A 27,939-nucleotide genomic window follows, 5' to 3' on the forward strand; every position below is an offset into this window, starting at 1 on the left:
GCGCGCCAGTTCTCTCTGCTGGACTTTGCTCGCCCGCAGTACGTTCAACAGCCGTCGACCACACTTCTGCATCCGCTCCGTCGAGCAATTGAGCAAGAAATCGCAGAGGTCATGCCCGAGTACCACCAGCACCATACGACTCCTGCACCCTTGAGTTACGCCCAAGTGGTCGCAAGAACGCCCCGAGCAATCCCTACGGCTGCCCCACACATTTACGCCGAAGCCTCCGCTCGACCTCACTCTTTCGAAGCGGATGTACCGGTAACCTGCGCCGACGTCACGCACAGGCCGCGACTGCAGCCCACCATGCAGTCCTATCAGTTGCCGCCCCGTCATTCCCGTCCTGCACCATGGGCGGGCCCTGCCCCAGCGAACCGATGGCGCACACCGGACAACCGCCCCATATGCTTCGCATGCGGTTACGCCGGCCACGTGGCGCGCTACTGCAATCGCGTGCAGCCGCCTAGAGTCGCGTCGCCTGCCACCAGCCAGTCGAACCGCCCATATTACGACCCACCTACGCCTCTGTCGCCGACGTCTCGCCCCTCTCCATCTACCCGCCGTTCACCGTCACCACGACGCCGCTCGCTGTCACCGATGTGGCCACGTCTGGTCCCACGCGATCAGGAAAACTAGTCGTCGCAGTCCACGAGGCAAGGGCTGCGATGCTATCGAACTGCGAAAGCCCTCAGCGAAGCCCGTCGAACGTGATAGACGTGTTTGTGGACGGTGTTCGTGCATCTGCCCTTATCGATACTGGAGCCGCCGTATCCGTTATGGACGCAAAGCTTAGCCGAATACTGCGAAAAGTGACGACGCCACTTTCCGGGCTCTCCTTCTGTACAGCCAGCGCCCAAAGTATTCACCCTACAGCGGTGTGCACAGCCCGCGTCGTGATTAAGGACGCTATGTACGCCGTCGAATTGATCATAATTCCTGCATGCTCTCACGACGTCATCCTCGGATGGGATTTTCTCTCCCGCCACGGCGCCGTAATTCATTGCGCACCCGCCGAAATAGAGCTCTCACCATTCTCTAATTTGACGCCGGCAGACAGTCCATCGGCTGCGAGCAAGGTACTCGTCAAAGACGACGTCAAAGTGCCTGCAAACTCGTCAACGGCGGTGTCAGTCTACTGCGCCAGTCTATCCGACACCGTTGCACTCCTCTCGCCATATGACCGTGTTTGCACGAGGAAAGGTTTGCTGGTGCCTTTCGCGACCGTTCAAATCACTCAGGGCAGCACCTCTATTTTTGTAATCAACCCCTCCCCGTACAGTGTTACGTTGGTGCGAGAGGAATGTCTCGGCAGCGTGGAACCCCTCGAAGACGCACAAGTTATAGACGAGCCCGATGACTGGCACGGCCGGCGTTCCAGTACGCTCAGTGCTGTTTCGACGTCTGGTTCATCACCCGCTGACGTATTTGGTTCCTCCATAGCTGACAGCCTTACGCAGGTCCAGCGTTCTCAGCTTCTGGACCTGTTGGAAGAATTTCGCCCGTCTTTCGATGTCGCTCAAACTTCTCTCGGCCGCACGTCGGCCGTTGCGCATGGCATCGACACTGGCGACCACCTGCCACTGCAGCAACGTCCATATCGCGTATCTCCCACAGAACGCCATGTAATCACCGAGCAAGTCGACGACACGCTTCGACGCGATGTCATTCGACCCTCTAACAGCCCCTGGGCGTCTCCTGTCGTTCTTGTTGCGAAGAAGGACGGTTCTGTGCGGTTCTGTGTGGACTCCAGACGACTCAACAAGATCACTCGTAAGGACGTGTATCCACTGCCGCGAATAGACGACGCGATTGACAGCCTGCAAGGCGCCGAATTCTTTTCATCTCTCGATTTGCGCTCAGGGTACTGGCAAGTACCTATGGCTGATGACGCTCGACCAAAGACCGCCTTTGTCACGCCCGACGGCCTGGACGAATTCAACGTCATGCCGTTTGGGCTGTGTAATGCGCCCGCCACCTTTGAGCGCATGATGGATACCGTTCCGCGCAACCTGAAATGGCACACGTGCTTGTGCTACCTCGACGACGTCGTCGTGTTTGCTCCGGACTTCTCCGCGCATCTTCAACGCCTACGGCATGTTTTGACGCGTTTGAGCGACGCCGGTCTGCAACTCAATCTAAAGAAGTGCCGATTTGCAGCACGGCAGCTGACAATCCTCGGCTACGTCGTGTCCAAGGACGGAATTCTTCCCGATCCAGCCAAGCTTCGGGCCGTGACCGAGTTCCCCAAACCTACGTCCGTCAAAGAACTGCGCAGTTTCGTAGGACTGTGTTCCTACTTTCGGCGCTTCATTCGAAATTTCGCGACTATCATATCGCCACTGACGAAGCTCCTTGGAAGTAACGGGCCCCTCCATTCGTGGTCGTCAGAGTGCGACGACGCTTTCGCAAAGCTCCGTCGTTTGTTGACGTCGCCTCCCATACTACGCCACTACGATCCTACGGCCCCAACGGAGGTACACACGGACGCCAGCGGTGTAGGCCTCGGCGCAGTCCTTGCGCAGCGCAAACCAGGGTTCCCCGAATATGTCGTGGAATACGCAAGCCGTACGCTTACGAGAGCCGAGACAAATTACACAGTCACGGAAAAAGAGTGCCTGGCAATCATCTGGGCCCTTACAAAGTTTCGACCTTATTTGTATGGTCGCCCATTTGATGTTGTCACCGACCATCATGCGCTATGCTGGCTGTCGTCATTGAAGGATCCCTCAGGCCGTCTCGCCCGCTGGGCACTTCGCCTTCAAGACTACGACATCCGCGTGCTGTACCGCAACGGACGCGAGCATGCTGACGCCGACGCCCTCTCGCGCTCTCCCTTGCCTGACGACAATGCCCCCTGCTCAGTATCTCACATAGCTGTTGCTTCAATCGACGTTCACACCATCGCTACCGAACAGCGCAAGGATAAATGGATCACCTCGCTGATCGACTTGCTGACGGATCCGTCGGCAACACCATCCACTCGCGCGTTGCGTCGTCAAGCCCACCATTTCACCATTCGTGACGACCTACTGCACCGACGCAATTATAACGCGGACGGCCGCCAGTGGCTACTAGTGATACCCCGCAGTCAGCGTTCTGAAATATGCGAGGCCTTCTACTCTGACCCGCAATGCACGCACTCTGGGGTATCCAAAACTTACCACCGCATTGGACAACGATACTTTTGGCGAGGGATGTACCGCTACGTGCAGAAGTTCGTTCGCTCCTGCCTCGATTGCCAACGCCGAAAACTTGCAACGCACGTGTCGCCAGCAGGTCTACAATCATTACCTTGCCCTAACCGTCCGTTTCGGCGCGTGGGCATCGATTTGTATGGACAACTTCCTCTAACGTCGGCTGGTAACCGCTGGGCCATCGTTGCTGTTGACCACCTTACGCGATACGCCGAAACTGCCGCCCTCCCAGCGGCTACAGCGCGCGATGTTGCCTCCTTCCTGCTCCACCGATTCATGCTGCGCCACGGTCCACCCCAGGAGCTGCTCAGCGATCGAGGTCGTGTCTTCTTGTCGGAAGTCGTCGAAGCCATTCTCAAAGAGTGCAACGTTGTTCACCGGAAAACTACTGCTTACCAACCGCAGACGAATGGCCTCACCGAACGCTTTAACCGCACGCTCGGACATGCTCTCGATGTACGTCGCCGCCGATCACACAAATTGGGATGCCATTGTGCCTTTCGTCACCTACGCCTATAATACCGCCCCCCAGAGCACTACTGGTTTCTCGCCCTTTTTCTTATTGTACGGCAGGCACCCGTCGCACACAATCGACACAATCCTTCCATACAAGCCGGATACGTCTGAGTGTGCTCCTATTTCTGCCACAGCAAGACTTGCTGAGGAGTGTCGGGAGCTTGCCAAGACATTTACTACGCATGACCAAGAGCGGCAGAAGAGCATTCGCGGTGACACCACCACTTCTGCGCCCACGTTCCTCCCTGGAGCACTCGTATGAGTCTCGGTCCCTACCACTGCACCTGGCCTCTCTTCAAAATTACTGCCGAAATACGACGGCCCCTACCGTGTCGTCGAACGCACGTCCCCGGTCAACTACGTGATCGAACCCCTCGAACCATCTTCGGACATGCGCCGTCGAGGGCGCGACATTGTCAACGTGGAGCGCCTGAAACCCTACCATGACCCGCTCATAGTGACCAGCTGTTAAGTCGCCGGGCGGCTCTCTTTTCGCACCCGGGGTAATTGTAGCGAAGCGTTGCAAGCCTGTAATGGGTCGCCCTCTCGAGCGCTTACTAGTGGGTCGTCCTCTTCCGCTCTTCTCGGACAGCACGCTCCTCGCGCTCAGAGTCGGCACCCCGCCTTGACTGTCGCATCGTGTATCATCGCCGAGTGCCCGCTAATAAACGTCTTTATAATATATATATATATACTTAGGACAAGTACTAACAGGAGAGCCAATTCATGCAGACGGATTTCACCGAAAAATAAGAATGGACTGGAACACACACGGCAGGCACTCCCGAATATTGCGAGTAAATCTGCAACTGTCAATGAAGCTAAAATTGTACGATCAGTGCACTCTGAAAGTTCTTAATTATGTGGCTGAAACATGCAGGATAAGAATGCATCTCGAAAAAAATTTGGACCACAAGCGTGCAACAGAATAAAGACATAGGGGTAACATTAAGACTTCGGAGGATGGCACAATTGGTCAGGGAACAAGCAGAGGTTGCAGATATCCCAGTGGACATCAAGAGAAAAAAATAGACCTGGTGTGGCCATGTAATGCGTAGAACAGACAACAGGTGGAGAGTAAGAGCAATAGAATGCTTACCAAGGCGCGGGAAAGGTAGTCGAGAAAGGCAGAGTTAGAGAGATTGAAGAAATCAGGAAGTTCGCAGGGATAAAGTGGGATCAGCTGGCACAGGATAGGGTAAACTGTAGATCACCGGGAGAAGCCTCCGTCCTGCAGATTACATGTACAGGCTGATAATGATGATGATGATGATGATGATGATGATGATGATTATGAATATAATAATCCGATATTTGTGGTAACAGTACGGTTAGGAAGTGAAACTAACAAATCGGCAATCGCGATTGCGCGAGAATCCTAGATGCAAAAACGAATTATCCCATGCTTTAGAACCCCTATAAACGAGGTAATTCTTTCATCTCTACTTGCGGTATTTCAAACTAATTAGACCGAAACATGAGAAGGGCAGCATACATCGGAACAGCGCTCGTTTGACAAAACAGGCACGTGTTCATATCTATTTGAAGAAGAATGTCGCCATATGTTTATCAAAAATGTTAATGTCCCAACCACATAAAAACATGTGGCAGTGAGTTGCCTTTCAATATTTATTTTTCTTTTTATGCTACCTTTTGAGTTTATAGCCTCCTGCAAACCAAATATTTCTTCGATATGACCGATATGGCAGTGACACACAAGTTATTGGTTGCGTTATAAACTTAATATTTCTCCTTAGAACAAAGCGTGGCCAAACAAACCAAGTAGTTAGTTTGCGCTAACCGGTAATTTACTATATCGTCATTCGTTATAACGAGGCTCAACTGTGGTTAAGGATGTATCATTGATCGCTAGAAGCCATGCAATTCGGGCTCGTTACAAATGCGTGTGGCTGATTCATTACTGTGAAAGCTCAGAAAGTTGGTAGCACTGGCCACCAAGCGATTCCCGTTCGTAGAGGTCCCACTGCTCCGTTTAACAGAGCGTCGATGACGCAAATGTTTTGGGTAAGCATGTAGAGTTTCCCTGGCACGAATAGAACCTTGTTAAGGAGATTCGCACCAGAGTTCGCACTTCAAACTGATTACATCGCATGAGAAGACACGGGCCAAAGAGACCAACGAATTCCAGCACTGGAGCAAAGGCTCGTCTTCGTAGGTCTCCTTGCGTCAGGTCTTCCTTTGCGCTGTAATCACATTTTGAAATGGCATACCAACTAGGCCGTGCTCAGACCTTGCTTCAGTTGTTGTGAGCTATTTTTGCTGCGCTATATCTACTTCCCGCTTGTTGTTGAGATACATGTCGTCGGCAGCGAGTTACGTGAGGTTGTTTCACTCATCAGATTTAGCGGATCGAGCGCCGGCGAAGCGCAGAAGGAGGGGCTTTCGCTCGCTCGGCGAGGCGGAGGCGGCACCCTCTCTTGCGCAGCCGCGGAGTCAGCGGCAGGTTTCCCAACAGTTTTTAGCACTTTTTAGTTATTTATTGCTATTACTTCTCGGTGGCCTCTGTCCATTTTAGCATTTTAGACACTGTTCGTTCATGTAAACCCCCTTTTGAGCATTGCTAGCATTGTTATGGACTGTATCGAGCGCCTTACTGCGAGCGTGACCACGCCACAAGAAATGCATGGATGGACAAAATCCAGCCTCTTAAAGTTCTCCGCACTTGAAAGGCACACAATGTGGCTACTCTGTGATTAAGTTCGATTTTGAGCGTCCGATTTTGATGCTCCGTGCTCGTGATCGAAGCAAGTGCAAAACAAGTGGATTGGTTCAATGAATACGACAATAGCATCGGCGCCGAATACATATATTCCTGGCAACACACCAGGTTTTGATGACAAGACGCGGCAGCGGAACAAGCGCGATAGCTTCGCTTATCGCATGTTGCCACAGTGCATTGGACATGCACTTCGTTCGGTTTCGACCGCTATGAAAAGAGCTTGGGCGACGCAGCATGAAGTTGCGGTCGCCGGATCTGATAGAGAAGAACATTGATTTTTAATCGAAGAGCTGTTTAAAACGACGTAAATATTTGGGGCTCCTTCGTCCACCCTTTTCAGCTCAGCTGCGAGAGTGAAACCTGACGAGAGCGAGAGTATGAGTCAAGCTAAGTGGGTGAGAGGGAAGCCTAGTGTAACGAGTCTAGCCCGGTAGAGAAAGGGTAGCGACGTGGAGAGGGTGAAGCTGGATAGAGAGGAAGAGAGCAAAGGTGAAGCTATGGCGGGAGTGGAGCAGTTGGGGCGGAGAGGTCGGCCGGCTGATAGCCACCCTGGAAATGCCGAAGGTCTCGCATTCGTCCTGGAATGTTCACTTCTTGACGCCTGGCATTTCTTCTACAAAGCTTTATTTTCTTCACATATATATTCTAATTACTACAAATAATATCTACTATATTTTCTTTGGCAATATTGTCTGTTTGTTCCCATATATATATATATATATATATATATATATATATATTTATATATATGAGTATGACAGGTGGCACTTCAAGAAAACTTCATTTATTATGTCAACGTTTCGGTCAGAGTCTGACCTTTCTATACATATATATATATATATATATATATATTCAAAGGAAAGAAGGTGACTCTTAAGGGCTCGCATTTTCTTTGTTAGACACATTATTAATGATAACGAACAGACAATAATGCCAAGGAAAGTATAGGGGGTGTTACTTGTAGTAATTAGGATACAAATGTGAAGAAAGTAAGCAGGACGAAAAGATAACTTGTCGCCGGCAGTGACCGAACCTCCGACATATATATATATATATATATATATATATATATATATATATATATATATATATATATATATATGTGTGTGTGTGTGTGTAGATGTTCAAAACAAAACTTATTCAAAGTCATCCTTGAAGACATACGTAGGTGCCGTATTGTTTGCAAGAGAGGATCTCGGATTTGCAACAGCTGAAGCCAATTAAGTATTAATATTGAAACGAATTCAAAGCGTGCTATGCTAATTGATGCGTGCATTCATGACCGCCGTTCTTTTGTCACAGCAATTTGAAGGCAGACATCGTCATTTTGATAGCTTCAGCAGGATGGACCAGTCCCCAGAGTGCCTGTATCGCCGCACTGCCTAATACACTCAAATCTTCTAAGCAAGACTACATGGACTTGGTGAGTTGTCTCATGGCGTGTAAGGATGCGCTTTTTTGCGTACTTTACCGTTCTGTTGCGTGAAAGCGCACTCGACGTATTATATCGCCACTCATTAGGCATCGCACTAAGTTGTACATGTTGAACGACCGAGCAGTGCATATTGTCTTCAGTGTGTGACCTCCTTAATCGAACAGTTCACCTCGCTTACCTGCTAGACCGTAGGATCTTGAAGGTTGTGTCCTGTTCATTTTGTTGCCGTAACACATAGATCTCCTTTACTAGCCGCCAATTTCGTGCAATATATGCACACAAAATGGCCGAGCGAATGGCGAAATTCTACATAATGGGAGAAAGAAGAGGAAGTTCATATGGATTCATCGTAGATGAAAGTATTGCATGGAGTGCGCCGATGTGCAGGTTAAGATAGTCATAGTTTCGATGCAAGGGCAAAGCAATGAATGCGGTAGCAACAAATTGGCATGTAATGCAGAATGAGGCTGGCAGCTTGATGAGCAATATGGATGGTAGTGACAATGACGTTTTTAAGTGAGCTAGTCTGCAGAAGCGCGGCGAAAAGCTTTTTTATGTAAGGGAAACTCGGTGACCACCGCATGCCGGTTGTATATCTGCCAAATTGGTGACACGGGGCTCACGTGGGTTGAACATTTTAGATTCTAAGTCATGGGACGATGATGATAACTTTATATTCCACCAGATACGGAAGCTGCCTACTCCGCGACCCCGGCGCACAGGCCTAGGTGGTGTGGACCGGCACCTCCTTGATTAGAAGGAGGCTAATAGGTCTTCACTCTTCGAGCCTTCTTCCGCCAGGCGGATGGCTGGTTGCTGGGAAACAACGTCTTCTTCGAAGCAGGGTTTCCCAGGCCTCTCTACAAGTTATATTTGATTATTTAGCCCTTGGGCTGCTATCGCACTCCCAGGGGCGACGGTCTACGGTGCCGTATCGGCCGTCACCATTCGAAGCCGCAACACGGAAGCGGATGAAAAAACTTGCGATGGCGCTTGCTCGCGTTGGAGCGGAGGCCAATTTCTAATTAGCGAGAGCAAAATGGCCATCTTGAATTTCGGAAAGGGTAGGATCTCGTCGGAAGGGGCAAGGGTTCTGACGGGCAGATGGCTAAACGGAAAAATTAGCCTAAACCTTTAGATGGCTTCCACATGACGCAAGACACACACCGCCACACCGTGATGGCGGTCGAATATGATGGCTATTCGATGACCTGAGGGTATCATCTTCAATGCCAAGGAACGCAGCGAGTGTGTGTGCGGGTATTCGCAGCACATACACCGCGATCTTCAGTTGCCACGGTGACGCAATCGGAATGCTGCTGCAGACTGTACGAGACCTCGTCACTTGGGAGATTGCTTTCATGATAGGGCCGGCGTGTCCATGTCATGAGAAACAGAGCCAACAGTGGTTCCCTTCCCCTACGGCCGAGCCAAGACGAGACCTAGGCAATTAGCGCCATATGGCGGGCTCTTAGTGAACAACCCAGTTGGGCACTGGAGCAGCTGAAGTGGCCCAGATGCGCCCTCATGGTTCTTTAGGTGACGTGTCCACATCGCTCACAGGGTCAAATCAGAGAAGACGAGGACAGAGCAGAGGCTTGATACGCGCCAGCGCTGTCAGAAGCCTTATTAGCATCTTCTCCGTCCTTGTTTTCTGCGCATTTACCAGTTCCATGTCACAGCAACAAGCCCAGACCTTAGTGATTCCCTTCGCCATCGAATACATTCGCATTTGAGAAATAACAACCGTTCGTACTCGGTCGAAGGTCAATAAGTCACTATGCTGTCCTAGTGTTAGGATATCATTCCTTATTTGCGCTGCCAGGGACTACACGAAAGGACAAAATAAACCCACTATCATGGGCTGAGCCCTTCGTAATTGGTGGGAACGTTTAACTATTCACTGGTCATGCAAACCACATTGTGCGATGCCTGGTACAATTAGAAAAAAAAAGCATTCCACTGAATGGAAATTGTATTTCACTCTTTTGGTCCGCAATACAACGTCTGTTAACTGGTTCCTTACCCGACATGGCGCATGTATAAGGTCTGTTTCCGAAGAGGTTTCAAGCACTGCCATAGCCTTGTGCTAAAATACTCGACGAACAATCAGAGTACATTTGTTCTCTTCGGTTCGAACCCTTTATTTTGTCATTGTACCCGGTACCTGAAACAGATAATGGCGGCGGCAGCGGACAACTACGGCACCAAAATCGGCGGTTATGAGCTCATAACAACTTACGATGTAGAAGTTCGCTCTTTCGCAAGATCAGATTAACTTTTTTGGGGGGTTGCTGAACATAGGCCGATGTCTAGCTGGAAATGCCCAATATGGCATTTACAGTTTTCACGCGGGGGTGTTCCCGAAGCGTTTAACGGGCATTTTTGTTTTCATTTACTTTCACTGCTTTCGCAGGAGCAAGCTTGGTACACGGTCTCTCTGGGAAGCACATACACGAATCCGTCGATAATTACGGGCCTCTCCCTCGAAATGTCCGCACTTGAGTACGTCATGCAGAATACAAGAAAATTCCTCAACGAAAGCCTTTTCGAGCCCTGCGTATCCGTGAAGAGAGTACGACAACCGGTAGGTGTCTTTCAGGTTCATCTGTGTTCACTTATTGCAGTACGTGTAATTCTGAACTGAACCAAATAATGCTGAACGCCTTGCATGAGCACCTTACCCTAGAGGTTAACTAGCGCACTTTGACAAGGACGAAAGGGAAGAGGAAGAGAGGGCTTCGCTACACTGACAACTAATTTTATTTCAAAAACAATACTTTACATACACGTGCACATGCGCGCCGCCGACCAACACAGGTAAGAACTAATTCAAATGCAGTCGCATCAAAGAACATACATGGTACACACTCGCGTAATAGGACAAGGCTTGCCTTGAGTTATCGCTCGTGTGTGCCGTGTATATTCGTTGATGAGACTGCATTTGAATTGTTTGTTCCTGTCTGTGTGGGTCAAGGTAGCGCGGGTGATTCTGTGCCGGGGCATATTCTTTGATAGGAATGCATTCGGCATGTTTGTTCATACATGTGACCATCAGGGGTGCGCGGGTGCTGATATATATGAAGTATTAATTCAGAAATCTAATTAGTTGCTAGTGTAGCCAGTGTTGTATCTTGCCCCTTTTTGCTCGTCAAACTGCGCTATTTCACCTATACGTTATCATGATCAATCACAAACTAGCCCAGTATTCAACCTTATATGACCACGCTGATTAAATACCTCGCCGTTTTGGTATAATTGCGAAAAAACATGGCGTTTAGAATATAGCTGTGTTTGGGAATGCTGGTGGAAAACTTTCGGCGGTTGACATTATCTAATAAGTACTGTTCGCATAAAATGAAAGCTATTAAAATGTATGCACATTTATCATGTGCGAATCTACTCTTTGATGAGGAAGACATGCCCGCAAGTAATCTAGGTTAGCTTGAATGTCTCTACGGGCAAGGGATTGGAAGCAGCAGTTGAAGCTGAACTTGGGCAAAAAAAAACGAAACGAAAGAAAAAAATAAAGGCAGATCCACACTAGTGGCACAATGCCTGAAGGAAAGGCGGAGCTGGTTATCCTTCTTCTTTCTCTTCGGTTTTTTGTTTTCTCCTCTCTTTATTTCTATTTATTTCTATTTTTCTTCCTGTTTTATCAATTCTTTCTATTTCCATTTATTGCTTCCTTAGTCTTTTCAATTTTTATACGTGGTTTTGTCTGCGCTCGAAGAACAAGAGGAAAAAGACGTCACCTTGTCGTGAACGCGTGGTCAATATGCTACAGTTGGCTATGCCATATGGGGTTTCCACTGCGTTAATATCATCGTCAGGGTGCTCGAAAAGCAAGAGGAAGAAGACTTCTCTTTGGCGAGCGCGCGTGCTGAGATGGTTATAATTGCCTGCGTTACGCCAGGCTACCACGACAGCGTACAATCACAGCCTACAACAGCCCGGCCTCCTAAAGTGCTCCGCACTTAATACGAGGAGCAGGGCTACCAGCCTTTATAAGACTTCACGAAAGTCTGCCCTGCAGGAATACAGTTGTAGCGCCTACTTATTTCTGTGCTTCGACTAGAAGAAAAAAGAAAACAGTGCGCGCGAAGCATCACGTTCTCGCCGATCGCCGTGCTGCAAAGTCTGAGTGTAGAAAATATATATTTCCATGTAGTGTGAATGAGTGTGTTAGTCAATTACCTACAAGTGGTGACCCGGACGTGATTGGAACACGCAACCTGCCACGCGACCGCGCCGAGCACTTCGATTCCTCTGGAAAGTTCTTCATTAATAAAGGCCAGGTATGTCGCATACACAAGACGCCACCGCTTCCTCCGCTGCTTCGGATGTTACAACCGTCAAGCTTCGAATCTTTTCGCTGGCAGACCCTGGTTCACTCTTTGGTTCACCACCACTGAGTGCCCTTTCCGGCCAAACTGTATTCTCTCAGATCAGTCAAAGTACGACTGCGTTATCGGCGCTCTCACAAATTCGAACCCCTCCGTCGTGCGTGACATCATTCTGCAGCCACCGGCAGAAAATCCGAACGACGCGTTCAAGGCAGCATTTCTACGCCGCATCAAAGAATCTGACCAACATCGCGTGCATTTTCTGCTTACCTCGGAAGAACAAGCTGATCAAAAGCCAACGCAGTTGCTTCGTCGTATGCGACATAGTCTCGGCAGCGACTCAGCGTCGGCGGACACTGCTATTTTCATAGATCTGTTTCTTCAGCGACTTTCTCACCAGGTACGCATGATTCTAAGTATATCGTCCTCCGAACATCTTGAAGTTTTGGCTGAGAATGAAGACATAATTATGGAAGTCGGAGTCCGAGGCATTGCTCCTGTCCACCGTGTTTATGCTGTTGCCACTGACACATGATTCCTTCACGCCTGCCTCGAGCGCATCCTTGAGCCGAATGCAAGCCTTGCGCAACAGGCTGACAAGCTTGCCACGAACTGGCTCGATTTTGTCCACGAGCTCGTCGTTCACCACCTAAGCCACAATTTAATGGACGCAACCGCCGAGTTTCTGCTTCATCACCTCGGTCGACTTCAATCTGTTGGTACCAGGCTCGTTACGGGACTAATGCTAGACAGTGCTGTCCTCCTTCCGAGTTCACGGGGAAATACTGGGCCAAGCACTGAGCACGGCCAGTGTTGTCGGACCAGGAACCAGCCCTTTCTTCCACGTGACCGATCGCGTGACCAAGCTTCACTACCTCATTGACACCGGCGCCGAAATTCGCGTAATTCCGCCTACGTCGGCGGACCTTCACCGACGTGACCATTCTGAAGCTTCACTCACCTCCGCCAATGGCTCAACCAATAAAACCTACGGTCTACGATCGGTGACACTGGACATTGGACTGAGGCAGAAATTTTTCTGTTGTTTTCTTGTACCTAGCGGTCCTGTCATTGGAGCTGGCATTTTGCAGCATTTCAAACTACTCGTTCAGACCAGACATCGTCTTATCGACACAGAAAGCCACTCGAGTGCCCAAGACATCATATTAAGTATTCCACTAGTGGAGCTCCAGCACTCGCACAAAAGTATGCCGACTCCATGGTCTGGAGTTGTTGCGGAAGTTGCGGATCTTTTTCGTCCGCACTTCAATGACGCACCTGTCGCAGATGAAGTGACACATCATATCGTTCCGAAAAGTGAACCGGTCTATGCACGACCTCGTCGCCTACCACCGGACCGCCTCAGATTGCTAGCCAAGAATTTGAGCTCATGCTTGAACTTGGGTTAGTGGGACCTTCAGCGAGCCCATGGTCCTCAGCGCTGCATATGGTGTCGATGAAAAGTAGTGATTAGTAGTTTAGGAAAAATGATGATTATCGCGTTCTGAATAGAGCAGTCAGGCCCGTAGCCGAGCCTGACTGGCTGGTAATAGCTGGTTGGTAATAGTGCAGCCGTAGCAGATCGGTTCGCGCAGCGTGAACAGCGAAAATATGGCGACAAGTCTGTCCCCCACAACTCTAGATTGGGTGACGCTGCTTTGGCAAGAATTGACAACGTGCAAGTACGTGTTGTGGGGTAGGCTCGCGTAAGCGCTAACAAAGGTACCCGCTGCAGGGAGCAGACCTTCAACCTCAATACTGGATCGGGGATGTGTGACCCCCGTGGGTTTCACATGCTTGGCCACCCCCCGCATGATGACGATGACCTTTGCTTTATCCGCACCACAGGTACCTCACTAGTGTTTGAAGACGTTTTAATACCTGGCAGTGACGTTCCTATTATCTGCGATACTTTAAATGGCTCTTGTCGTCCATGCGTACCATCAGCTTTTCGCCGAGACGTGTTTGAGGCCCTGCACTCCCATCAAACCCGGGAAATAGGGCAACGCAACGTCTAGTAACCTCGAATTATGAATAGCCTTGTATAAAGTTGACGTTGGGAACTGGACGCGAGCTTGTTTCAGATGTCAGTGGGCCAACATTTCTAGGCACACAGCCCACCCAGTAGGGACTTGTCCACCACTTGATGCTCACTTCAGCCATATACGCATAGATATCGTCGGCCCTTTGCCTCCTGTTCAAGAGCCAATATATATTTGAACGTGCATGGACCGTTGTAGTCGTTGTCTCCAAGCTGTTGAACCTACGAACATTACTGCAGCAACAGTCGCTCCACCTATTGTCGAAGTCTGGGTCAGTAGGTATGGCGTGCCGTAAATTATAACCAGTTTGACTAGGCGGTTTTCCGCAAGATCTCCGAAGTACTGGACATCTCGCACATTAGCGAGTTTTAGTATAGCGGAAAACAGCAAACGCAAGGATTTAGCGTTAGCGTTGCGTGCTCCCAACCGCGCATGAGCAGAACGTAAACGTAACCCGAGCTCTTACGTACAAACGCTATTTCTGGAATATAGCGTTCAACGCTAACGCTCGCAGAGATCCCATACGTAGGGTAAGATGGCGGTGGCTGTTGAAGCGAGGGGCGTCCACCTCGAATATTTGTAGTCGTCGTGCTGCATTATTAAACTCATTCATTCCCAAATAATGTTCGTATTTGATTTAGATTTCAGTAATGAGGCTTCGCCAACCGTTTACCGCCGATAAAATAGCTCCGTCTTTTAGATGCAAAGTGGATTTGCGGTGCAGGAGGCTTAAGAAAATTTGTTTACAAGGTCCGCTAATCCTTTCTGTAGCCGCACAGAGATGGCGACAGAGATGGCGTTTTTTAGATGCAAAGTGGATTTGCGGTGCAGGAGGCTTAAGAAAATTTGTTGACAAGTTCCGCTCATCTTTTCTGTAGCCGCACAGAGATGGCGACAGGGATGGCAATCCCGAGGTGCGGCTCGAGCTCGCACCTCGGGATCCTGCCGACGAGCACGAGACGCAGCGGCCTTCCGCACCCGGCGCTCCTCTTCGTCCATGGTCCGGCAAGCGCTCTCCTCCACGTACGGCGACGATCAAGGAGAATGAGAGATAACGGGTGCAGCAGCCAATCTGAGAGCAGCGGCACCTATAACGCCGTCTAGCGTGCATTCACCCAACCGCCATACTGCACACATCTCTAGGGGACAGCGCCATCTAGTATATCGTCACCCAACTGCAGTTTTCATGCACCTCTGTGGGACAGCGCCATCTTTTGAATGATACGGGAGACGCGACGGCGGGGTTACGCCGGATGGAGCGATGACCGACCAGGTGTTGCTATAAGGAGCTTCGCCCCTGAAATACTACACCATCTCCCACTCAAGGGAACCATGAGGGTATGGGAAACAGCATTGGGTGCACACCAAGTTCCCGTTACGTTCACTCGGTGTTTCCATTAGTGTGTGAGGTTTGTATTTAGTGTGTGTTATCATTACGGTGTACTTGTGCGTTGCTTTCCGTTAGCGCCGAGTGAACGAGTGGCGCCGACGTTGACGCTACAACTCATCTGAACGGTGGCGAAGCGAGAATGATGGACGCCGACCGAGCGCACGCGCTATGTACACATGAAATGGGAGAGAGCGGAGAGAGGGGGTTACAGGCTGTAGTTGGCTGCGGCGCGGCTGCAATACGTGGAAGGAGAGGCTGCGCCACGGCTGTAGCGCGGGGGAGGAGATGAGAGAAGGCTACCGAACACCCGCGTAAAAAGGAGAGTGGGAGAGAGAGTAGGCGCATGCGCATCGGAGCGCGCACGCCACCACCGCCGCGAGACACAGCCCCCAGGAAAAGCTGCTTCGCATCTAAAACGCGCCTGTCGTTACAAACGCATGTGCGGCGTTTGCGGTGGTTCGCAAAGGAACGCATTAGTTTCGACGCCAGTCAGCCAACGCTAGGAAAGTGCAGCAAGCCCAGTGTGATTGCCGCAGCATCTCTCTGCAAACTCCACATCGTGCCTTCCGCAAGAGTGTTTGTGGGCAGTTATCGTCTTTCTGGCAAGTTCTTTTGTTCCACCTTGAGCATGAAAATTTCCACTCGAATGAAACAAGGGCTCGCACGCAGCACTCTCGTCCAGCTTGTTTATGTACAGTCGAATATTACGTCGAATATTATGATACAAATATTATGAAATTACGTCGCAGCTGATATCCGTATCCTGCCGCTCCCTCGCATTGCGGCACGAGTACCGTGCCTCGGCAAGAGCAAACGTGGTTGGGAGCCCGATCCTTGCCGTGGGCGCCAGTCAATCAAACTAATTGGCGCGCGAGCACAGCTTCAAGCTCTTTGATTCTGAGAAGGCCCTAGTTCAACTCATGACTGCGATAGTTAGCGTGATTGCCAAGCGTTTCATGCGATGGACGTTAATTAGTAGCTTGTTCAAGCTTTTCACATGGCTGAACGTCAACTCAGTCTGCTCCGGAGTGACGACCGCGTCAGCTCAGTATCAATTTTCTTGTTAATAAATAACTTGGTCTTAATAAGCAATCCCTAACTGACATTGTAATAAATGTACTTATCTGATTTACTATTTACTTTTCATGACCTTAATGTGCTAATGCCTAATCAGCAAGGTCTTAATTGGTCTGCCATCTTAATTAGGTCTAATTAGCTAGGTCTAGCGCCTAGCTAATTAGCTAATCAGCCAGTCGCACGTGTCTGGGGAGCAAGAAGAAGCTGAAGAAGAGGACGAAGAGAGGGCGCGACAGCCGAGCAACGCCTAGAAGATAGAGACCGATCATGGTGGTGGCGATGATGATGATAGATGCGGCCTCCGCGATTAGATCCGGCGGCGCGCTTTTGAAAGAAGTTCAGCCGGAGCTAACCTCGGAGGCTAAGGTATTAATTAATCTACATAATACTTAGTGCAGGCATTAAACGCATGAAAATAATTTTAAACAGCCCATACCTCTAAAAAATGGTACTAAAATTTCTGATACTTCTCAAGCATGGGTGCACTTCTGCACGCAATGGAACGACAAACAAGTTAGAGAAGATGCCGCTGGTTTGAACACGCCACCCACCTCTGTCGACCGTCCTTGACGTCACGCCGCGTTCCACCGTAACGAATGGAACGCGGCATGCGCTGAGGGCGGGATTTCCCCTTTTCTTATGATTAGTTCGTTTAAAAGGGGGTGTCGCTAGAGCTCGCAGAGATTCCGACTACCGCCAATATCGGGCCATCCTGTCTAGCACCCCTAATGTGCATCGACAGCAGCACACCATGGACGGAACGACTTCCTCCTGTGCTTCTCGGCGTGCAAATTGCAGAGAACAACGACATGCAGTGCTCTACGGCAGTACTTGTTTTTGACACAACACTCCACGTGGCCGGAGAGTTTCATTTTTTTGTAGAAACTCATCACCTGCAACGTTGACATCACCAGCTACGCGTGTAGGTTTGTTGTAATGATGGACTCCATTGTTCCTCCACTTGTTCGCGCGACTCATCGGAACACGTTTGTCAAGCCGCACCTTAGCGGTTTAAAATGCTATTAAGAGTTGAAGTTCAGCGATAGTGTCGTCCTTACTTTACGTGTTTCGTGTACGTGTCCCAACTCGGTGTGCGCTGCCATTTATCGTAAAACACCTTAGCGGCTTCTCAAACGTCTTCATATGCGGCGAAGCAATACGTGCTCCACTACAACGACCATACGATGGCCCCTTCTGGGTACGCCCCCGTAAAGCTAAGCACTTTAGAGTGATCATCAGAGCGCGTAGACGCCGCGCTCTGATGAACCGTTTACGAACCGTCTATGAACCGTTTCAAACCGGCTTATTTAGAAAATGAATCGAAAACCGCAAGAACAACCGCAAACACCTTCAAACCAGCGTATCACCGTCCCAGTCGGAGTTTCTCTAGAGGTACCTCTTTCATTTCTTCTTAGCGCCGTTTAGCAGCCTCACGGCTTCCCCAGTAGGGAGGGGGACGGCTGCAGCACCTGCCACTTTCTGTGCGTGGGTTTGAAGGGAAAAGAGGACGATGATGAGTGCGCTCGAAGTATCAAGTTTTCGCCTATCGCCTTGTTGCCAAGTCAGAGCCTGGAACATATATATTGCAATTTGGTGTGACTGAGTGTGTTACTCAATTACCTACACAATAAAAAATCACAGCATATCCACGGAGTGAATGATGATGAGTGGGCGAAGCTGCGGAGGTTCATCGGTAAACCGTGAATCTTCCATGAATTCTGCCCAGTACATCATCACCGACGTGAGATCGGGCGCGTTTATACTAAAGGTTCGATGAGAGTTATGACGACTTGCAGCTCACTTTAATTTTACATGTACGCTGTGAATTTTTCATTGTTTAATCACGCACAGGAGCAATCGCACACACGCACTACCTTGGAGGTCAAAATCCAGTGCCTATATATACGGGGTGGTCAGTGAACGGTTGCGCAGCGCGAGCGGTCGGTTTTTTCAATCAAGACGCTGCCGCGACACTGCCTCGCGACGCTGCCTGCGTCGGCGCCGCTGCGCCGCGAGGCAAGATAGGGGGGGGGGGACCGTAGGAGAGGAGGAAGCGTAGGAGAGGAGAGGGTGATACATATCACGTACTGCCGCAGCGCATTGTCTTTAGGGAGCCTTCATGTGTGCACGCCCCCTCCGTTTTTAAGACTGGTTATGGGAGAGGGGAAGGGAGAGGGGAAGTGGAGAGGGGAAGGGGAGAGGGGTAGAGGACATGGGGAATGGTGAGGGGGAGTGGAGAGGGGGTGTGTGGAGAGGGTATGCGCATGCGCAGTAAGGGTGGTCACGCCGCACACCACCACTACAGTGAACTAAAAGAACTCAGTGCAATGAGCGGAGGGGGCGCCGCCTTTCTGCGCGTGTCGCAGTGAAGGGAACCCGGAGTGGCGGTGCTGTCGTCGCCCACTCTTGAAGGCTACCGGTTTGGGCGCGCACGACCATTGCATTTCGTTCTGGCTTTTCATTATGTGTGGTTGTGTTTCCTGCTTGTACTTATGTGAACGTGGCCACTGGCGTCAATGAGCGCAAAGCAACGTCTGAATCATCGCTATGCTCCAGGGTGCAGCACAGGATACGTGCGAACTAACAGCGCGAAGAAGCTGTCGATATTCAAGGCGCCTGCAGACCCGGAACGGAGATCCACGGGGGAAAGAAACCTACATAGAGCGGACAAGCCGCTAACCGCAGACTGCGCTGTATGTGAGCTGCATTTTGAGCAGCGCTACATTGTCAGGGACTATGTACACCGTATAAATGGTGAGGAAGTTCGCATTCCACGTGGGACGCCTACGCTCACTCCGGACGCAGTCCCCACGATTTTGCCGAGTCTGCCAGCCTACCTGAGCAAGCAGCCCACTCCCAAGAGGAATGAACGAAAAAGGAAGCGCAATGACGAAGTCCCGCAACGAAAAAAGGCACGTGGGGAGGTTGCAGAGGTAACAGATGCTGACGAACCTGCGGATGGCAACGAAGTCTGTGCGGCAGCGACTGTCGCTGCGGTGATGGAACTCAAGGTGCCTGGGAAGCGCTGGACGCTACATGAACTTCACGACGCAGACGGAGTATGTTTTACTTCATGTTCCCTCGACTCGCTTTCAGGTGAGGTCACTGTGGAAAAAGCCGTGTTCTTCACTGCAAACAGTGTCGGTGCTTTGCACTCGAAGACGTTCGTGCTAGGTAAACAGGTGGCTTCGCGTCTGTGGCAACTATTCAAGATGCTATAACTACAGTGCAGGAAGCGCATGACATGCATATCTGCAAAGGCGCAGCATCACGAGAGGAAAGCGGTCTAACAACCAACCTAACAATGAGATTGCAAGGCCAAATTAGGTACCAGGCAAAAGCAGTTTATAGCATTAACTGCCAAGGCAAGGCACCGAACGAAGGAATGGCTTGTGTCGTTTGCAAGTATGTAAGAAAAGCCCTTGTTTGCAAGTATGTAAGAAAAGCCCTTGTGTTAGCTCACGGTGCCGTGGCAGTGTTTCGAAGAAGCTGCAAGCATGTACCCGAAAAAACCAACGGCTTTTATCGAAGGTAGACAAGCTCGCCTCAGACATCAGGAAAATCAAAAGCGAGTGCGCTGCAACAGCTGATGAAGTACTTGCTAAAAAGATAAGCTCGTTGTCTCCAAAGCAGCAGCTTGCTGTCAGGCAGTGCTTCGAGGCATTCAAAAGGAAGAGCTTGCGGGGCATGAAGTACGACAAAGAATGGATGCTTGAATGCATTTTGCTTAAAATGAGAAGCCCAATGCTCTACCAATATGTGCGAAGACAGAACATTTTGGCACTCCCAAGTGAAACGACCCTCCGGAAATACACTGCTCAGTACAGAAGTGGCTATGTGTTCAACGAAAAGATGCTGAGTGTGTTGAAAAAAAAGCTGCCCACCTGGATGTGTTCCACCGAGATGGTGGATTAATTATCGATGAGATGAAACTGGCTGAACACTTGTCTGTGACCACAGGTGCGATGATTGAAGGTTTTGTGGACCTCGGCCCGTATACGCCCGAAAAAGACAAAACATTGCTATGCAATCATGGCCTTGTCGTGATGTTTGTACCATTGGTTGGAAGCTGGAGTCAAGTTATTGGTGTTTTTGGGAGCAACGAAAACGTGAAAGGAGACCTGTTGGCCAAAATTATTCTGGAGTCCACAGTTTTGGCAGAAAGAGCCGGCCTCTTTGTGGACTACATAACATGTGATGCAGCAGTTTGGAATCGGAAAATGTGGCGCATCTTTAACATTAGAGCGCATCCTGTTGACAATAGTCGGTTCTTAATCTTTTTTTCTGATTTTCCTCATCTAGTCAAAAACGTTCGAAACAGACTCCTTGCCACAACTTTTGACACCCCGGATGAAGAAGTTTCGATGCAGTTTGCAAGAGAAGCTCTGAAACTGGACAGTAATGCTGTTACAATGAAAGCAATGCCTGGAATAACCAGCGTTCACATGAGCCCCAACAATTTCGAAAAAATGCGGGCAAGTTATGCATTTCAGTTGTTTGGCCATGGTCCTTTCCGAGCATTTTTTCTTTACCGTACTCAGTTGGAAAGGAGCTGTGGTAAAATTGATGCGACAGAGAAGTTCTTCATGAGAATGAAGTCACTTATTGCTGTGATGACAGCAAGATACACAGCCGAGGCTTTCAGACTCGACTCTGCAGGTGAGAAAAGCATTAAGGAAATGCTCAGTTTCCTGGACGCCTGGGAGCGTCATGCTCATAAGAAGAAGTTTCTCAGCGAGTCTAGTGCTGAGGGCTTAAGAGTCACTTTAACAAGTACTCTAGAGCTCCTTCGCTATTTGCGTGAGCAAGTTGGGTTTCGCTACTTGTTGACATCCAGGCTGAGCCAAGATAAAGTGGAAAACTTTTTCGGAATCGTGAGACTTTCATTCGGCTGCAACACACACCCGACGCCACAGCAGTTTCTGCTCATTGTTCACTGTCTCTCTTTCTATAATTTGGCACACAGTGTTGCAGGCGGGAATGCAGAAGGCGATGTCATCAGTTCTCTTCTCGACGTTGGGGACAGGGAAGAAACCCCAAAGCAACAGCTGATTGAAAAAATGAAGGTTTGCACGGAAAAGCAAGCGGGACTTTCAGATTCACGTGGCAGTGATTCTGTGGAACACGAGTACCACGTCCAGAGAAGCGACTCAAGGCTGACTTGTTACATTTCCGGATATGTGGCGAGAAAGTGTGTGCTGCCCACCAAGTGTTCTACATGTAATGACAGCCTCCTACTTCCAACAGAAGAAGGGCGCCGCTTGCATGCTGCAGCATTTGTACGCCACAATGATCAGGGCGGTTTGCTCTACCCCTCAGTCGAACTCTTTCGCTTTTCTCAAGGCTTGAAGATATTTTCACAAATTGTTTTAGTGCACGAAAAGTTCACCGGGAGAGCGTGATGGACATCCTGCACATGGTTCATTGTGCCACTCCTATGAAGCTGGGATGCAGCGCTCACGCAGAGAGTCAGCTTTTATGTTACCACACGACTTGATTTTTTTATCAAAGGCTTGAACAAAGCAAACGTGCTGTCCAAGAGAAAGGCAGCACAACACCTCAAGCTAAACAGACTAAATTAGCTGTACTTCTACACTGCTTGCTTCGTGCATTGAAGCTGCACGAATAATTTTTGTGCAAATGAAAAACGCGTGCAATAAAATCGTGTGGGACATTGAGAATGCTTTCGAGTTCGTATTTTTTTTGCTCATCGTGTCATTCAAAAATTGTCTGCTTTCGTGTCTGATTTTTGATAGTTGATATTGCATACAACGTGTTTTTCATGATCACGAGTATCACGCGGATATTTGGTTTCACGAATAACAATCGTTTCGCAAAATTTAGTACGCGCGAAATAGCCACATTGCCTGAATGGTCCATTACGGGCAAAAAAAGGTTACAGCGCATCGACTGGCCTTCGTCTGCTACCAGCTTTTCTTGCTGAGATGCCCGAAATCATGCAAACAGCTTAAACACACCAATGCGGTTATAAAGAACCCGGAAAATAATTGCAAACCCAGCCTGATTACGTTAAAACAGCGGCGGTGCATAACCGAATACGTGTTACGTTCTCGTGTACCACGTACACTGCAGAGGAGAGCCAGGGCGAACATTCAAGAGTGGTCGATGGCAGCGCCGCCGCTGCAGGTGCCCTCGCGTGCGTCAGGCAGCGAGGCGCGGTCGTGCCACTGGAAAGTATTCTAGTACACTGTACCACCACCACCACCGGACAGATACTGCCGTTTACTGCCGGCTGCCGGGAGATACGCCGGACAACGGAGACGTGACAATGTTAGACTAAGAGGAGCTACGCCCCTAAAACAGTAAGAATGTGTTGAAGGTGTTTATTGAGTGGTGGCGTAAGGGTCGACCAGTAGCTCAAGCAACGGCCCAGAATCATGGACTCCGAGCCCGAGAGGCATACACCAGCAAGGTACGGAAGAGACAGAACCACCAGACGCCGTTTGAGAAGATACCCCAATGTAGCGTTAATTTTGGCTACAGCAGGAACATTTGGAGTTTGTAAGTACATAAACCTACTCTGTCGGAGTAAACATTTGTCGCATAGAACAGCATGTTTCGCCACGTGCTTGCTCAAAATATGTACCACTACATTATAGTTGGAACAAGTGCTTCTCCTTGTAATATACTAGTGCACTCGTTATCGTCACCTTACGCGAGGACATTCGGTAGCCACATTGAACGTGTTCTTGACCGGCGTCACCTTTTCATGGATACCTTTCCACTGCAAAATTTAGTTCTAATAATTTTGTTATTTATTTAACTCGAAGTGCATGGATATGGCATTTTTAGCGCCTGATTATACCCCTTTATTCCAGATTTGTGAACGAGCGAATCCCTTTCGCATCACTTGGGATTATTACGGCTATCCGTTGTATACGTTCGCGAGTATATCAAATGCGTCGAAAGTCCTGACAATGGGCGAGCTGCGCCATACCTTGGCTATAAAGGTCAGTAAAAGCACGGGGTATCTCCCGCCTTTTTGTAGGGCCTTGCTATGCTGGCTTTGTTGAGCAGTGTACAGGAAAAAAAAATACAACGAAAGTTTTTCTAAACTTGGGCGGCACAGTGTTGTACGTTTCAAATCACGTCTCATCGACCTGCGCCGAGCTGCATGGTTAGCTGCGTGGTAGTGAAGCAATTATCCAGTGGGCAGTAAGAGCGAAAGTTGTGGCGCTACTTTTCAGCAGACAGGTGATGCCAGATCGCATAGGCTGAAGTGTACGACTATTACAACTATTTGAAATGGTCGGAAGAGTGGGCGGATCCTCTCGAAAGTGCATGCCTTGACTACGCTGTGTTCGGGATACACTTAACATGGAGACAAGTCATACCACGAACCTGTGGGCGGAGGAGATAGAGGTCGGCTTCATTAAACATATTTACCTCATTGTGTAACACATATGGCTACATGCCTTTGCGGGCTTTGCAACTCTGTTCTCCAATAAGTCATCTCCACTGACAGTTGCTACTGATGCCACACTTGACTGACTGTAGCGAGATAATAGCCTTGCAGTTTAGACGTACTCAACCTATTAGACAAAACAATACAATATATAGGTATGCACATGTCAGTCAATATACCCCTTGGAAACACTTCAATACTAGCAGCAGGTAAACGGTGTGTAGATTATTGTCGTCGAGAGAAGCTGTCCCCATACTATCGTGAGTAATGACCATAGGAGCGACGAAGCGTGACCAGAAGAATAGGTTATTGAGCGGCAAAGAGCCAGAGACCCAAATTGGATCCATCCTCGGATGGCGATGCGAAAAATAAAGCGGAAAAGGAAAGCTGTTTCATGAGTTGTTGTCCGTCGCATCATGTGTCTGTTTCTAACACCCACGGAACGTGTGACACAGATAACGGCTTCGTATTCTGGTGACAGTTATAGCGCTTTTGCAGGGCAAAACACTAGCGTTTTTAGAGCTTTAACTCAATACTTCCCGGTGCAAACCTAGAGAACACCTCCATAGGCTACTGTGGCCTTTAAGCTCAGTAAACTTTAAAGCCTGCGAAAATATACAGCGAAACATTAGTTCGCGAAAACGTAGAGCGGCTCAAGGTCAGTCTTCCATGGGGCCACCGCCAGAGGCGCTGCGAGCATGGAAGTTCTTGGATTAGGATGTAGTGTAACGAAGTGTGGATTCGTGGTATTCAGTGAACCGTGTGATCAGACGGGGTCAATAGAAGGCCAAGAAATACCGAGGGCGAGCGAATACAAGTACCTCGGAGTATGGGTAAATGACAGTGATAGATACATGGAGGTACAGGAAAAAGCCTCGGCAGCAAAAGGAAAGAGGAATGCTGCAATAATGAAGCACAGAGCGTTGTGGGGATACAATAGGTACGAGGTCTGTGGAAAGGTGTAATGCTTCCGGGGCTTACTTTTGGGAACTCAGTGGTGTGCATAAGGGCAGAGGTGGAATCGGGAATGGATATAAATCAAAGGACCGTGGGACGCCTCGCGTTGGGTGCTCACGGGAAGACGACAAATGAGGTTGTAAAGGGCGACATTGGTTGGCAAGGTTTAGAGGCGAGGGAAGCTCAGAGCAAAATATGGTTCGAGGAAAGGCTAAGGAATATGAAGGAGAGTAGATGGGCAGAGAAGGTGTTCCGTTATTTGTATAAGAAGAGAGTGAAAACACAGTGGAGAAAAAAATCTAGGAGGCTCAGTAGTAAATATACGGCTGGTAGTGTAAGCAATATGTCAACAAAGAGCGTTAAAGGAAAAGACAGAGAGGCGGAGAGGATTTACTGGACGGCAGCTATGGAGAAAAAACCGGCTTTGTGTAACTGCCAAAAGGGCAAAAATGACACAAGTAGGGATGCATTTTACGATAATTCAAGGGGAAGCGCTTTACTGTTTGAAGCGAGATCGGGTTGCCTTAGAACGCGTAGGTATAAAGCGAGGTTCTATAAGGAAAAAGAACAATGCAGTTGCTGCGGGCAAGATAAAGAAACGGCGAAGCATGTTCTGATTGAATGTGGAGATATCTACCCAGGTGCACGTTTGGGCACGAGCCTACATGAGGCCTTGGGTTTTAGGGACAACAATGGAAAGCTGAACAAACCCGCGATTGAAATAAGTAAGAGACGGTTAGAGTATTGGTGGCAGAAAATTAGCGAGAAATGACTAAAATAAATATTTAAAAAATGAGGACATTCTGCCGTAAAGGGCAGACAACTAGGCTAAGAATTGACGTTTTCTTCCTGCAGTAAAAGAATTAAGTGAAGTAGAGACATTAGGCTAACATTAAGAAAAAGAAAGGAAAAAAAAAGATTCATATATATGTATTTGTCGTGCGTAGTGGCACACTTGTCACCACCCCGTTATAAAAAGGACGCTCATAGCATCCATTCATCTATTCACCACGCGTTGGTGTGTCGGCAACGTCTGCGTAATCTTGTAGTGCCACACGATGACTCCCTTCTCGCGGCGTGTTGCCTAAGCGTGCACACTTAGCGCCGCCCTTGCAAAGTTGTCGCCGATGAGTTCGCGCCGACATTTCTCCACCGTATGGGAGCGTTAATCGCGTGATTCGTTCAACGGGCATCACGTGTCGTTGTAACGGGGTCCAATATAGCTGTCTGGCAACCGCTTTGCGAGAAGGTGACCAGAGGAACACGAGCGCACCAGGCGAACGTTTGCGACATCGTGTTAAGCTTCGTAGTGATGTCCGCCTCTGCGACGCAAACAACGCTGGGCGTTTTACGAGGCCTTTAGCTTAATACGGGCAAGCTTGCGCTCATGGTCTGCCAACGTGATGGCGTCACCCACGTACTCCAAGGTTGAGACGGCTGCCGGAGGAAGAGCTGTGTCAAGGGGCAGCGTCGGCTCCTGGGTATGGAGCAGATAATTTGGGTAAAATTCACCCATTGAGTGACCACACGAATGTACATTTTAATCAGCATCGCAATTAACTTTTGCCAGCCTTCATAACGTTATCCATCTCATTCCACTGTCATGCAAAAGAACGTATGTTGTCCAAACTGGCGATGTCCATGAGTCACAAGATTAAGGAGCATAAAAGTGGCGCCAGAGTAATCTCCGTTCTATTGGGTGCTGATTTGGCGTATCCATCCCCCCGTTTCAAATTATTTTTCTTTTGTATAAAACCCGTTGTAATATGACAAAAAATGCATGGATGCCTTTCAGATGATCGAGTAAACGGAGTTACCGCGTGTAGGTTTCATGCGTCGCTATCTGAGACATATATGCAGCTGAGTGGTCTATCGCTACAACTGGCGCAGTGGGAGTTTTGATCAAGGCTTGTGATTTGTATGCGTTTCTACTTTCGCGGCACTTTTTTCACCTCTTGCTTTTGCTTCCTTAGAGCACATTTATCGGCTCATACAAAAATCGAAACATGTAGCTGGAAGTAGTGCAATGTATGTGTGCCTGCATTGGATGTGTACCACCGCTGCCACTCTTTGCAGATTATATTACTTATTACAGCGGACTAATATAAACTATCACATTTCCTCATTGGCAGTTCCTCGATGCGAGACATTCTTACGGACGCTTGCGTGCACGTACGGCATGGCTTCTCTTCAATGTGCACAATGCGCGCCAAGCAATGCGATGTCCCGATCCTCCGTTCGAAGTCATCAGAGAGTTTTGCCACGCTCTGGAACGCTCTTCAGGTGGAAGGTGCCGAGACTGAGCTGCCTTTTCGCCAAATGAACATGCTGAGCTCACCATTCCTTCAATGTGTTCTGTGTCCTGTCTGTTTCCTGTCTCCAGTGAGCCTTACAAAGCTTTTCCTCTCCTTTTCGCGCTGTTATACAAAAAACAATAAAACTCTGAAGTCCTTCCCATATCGGACCAATGGGCACATGGGAAGCTTTGTGTGGGCGTGCCTACACTACTGCTTTTAGGCGAAAGCCTTAGATGCCTCACCAAACGCGAAGACTTACTGTACGCGTCGGCGGCGTCAACACGGTTGATGAAAAAACTTCTCATCATGTGATGACGTATTATGGTGACGTCAAGAATCGCCAAAATTTGTGCCATCATCATGACGTCATATATCCTGACGCGACGGTTGACATTTTAAATCTGCGTTGACCGTGAACAAAAAGTGAGGTAGATGCAAATAAATTATGAAAAAAATAATCACTCCCCATCCATTGAGGGATCGGTTTCATGAGAAGTAGTCAGGGAGTACCTATCTACG

The 27,939-nt window shown here is 49.1% G+C and overlaps 1 protein-coding gene across 1 annotated transcript; it reads left to right on the forward strand.

The window, feature by feature from the left end:
* The first annotated feature begins 7,799 nt into the window (after positions 1–7,799).
* On the forward strand, positions 7,800–27,504 carry LOC119402274 (uncharacterized). Its single transcript, XM_037669407.1, has 4 exons — positions 7,800–7,873; positions 10,302–10,472; positions 23,580–23,711; positions 27,256–27,504. Exons 1-4 carry the CDS (start codon positions 7,865–7,867, stop codon positions 27,424–27,426), a joined length of 483 nt encoding a protein of 160 aa, XP_037525335.1. The 5' UTR covers positions 7,800–7,864; the 3' UTR covers positions 27,427–27,504.
* The last annotated feature ends 435 nt before the right edge of the window (positions 27,505–27,939 follow it).

Source organism: Rhipicephalus sanguineus, chromosome 8 (genome assembly GCF_013339695.2).
Source record: "Rhipicephalus sanguineus isolate Rsan-2018 chromosome 8, BIME_Rsan_1.4, whole genome shotgun sequence".
Taxonomy (NCBI): Eukaryota; Metazoa; Arthropoda; class Arachnida; order Ixodida; family Ixodidae; genus Rhipicephalus; species Rhipicephalus sanguineus.

What these genes read in the sequence shown, in the direction of transcription:
- LOC119402274 (XM_037669407.1), top strand. An exon ending in TGAAGAGAGTACGACAACCG is followed by an intron (nt 10,473 to 23,579) that starts GTAGGTGTCTTT and finishes CCTTTATTCCAG; the next exon opens with ATTTGTGAACGAGCGAATCC. An exon ending in GCCATACCTTGGCTATAAAG is followed by an intron (nt 23,712 to 27,255) that starts GTCAGTAAAAGC and finishes CCTCATTGGCAG; the next exon opens with TTCCTCGATGCGAGACATTC.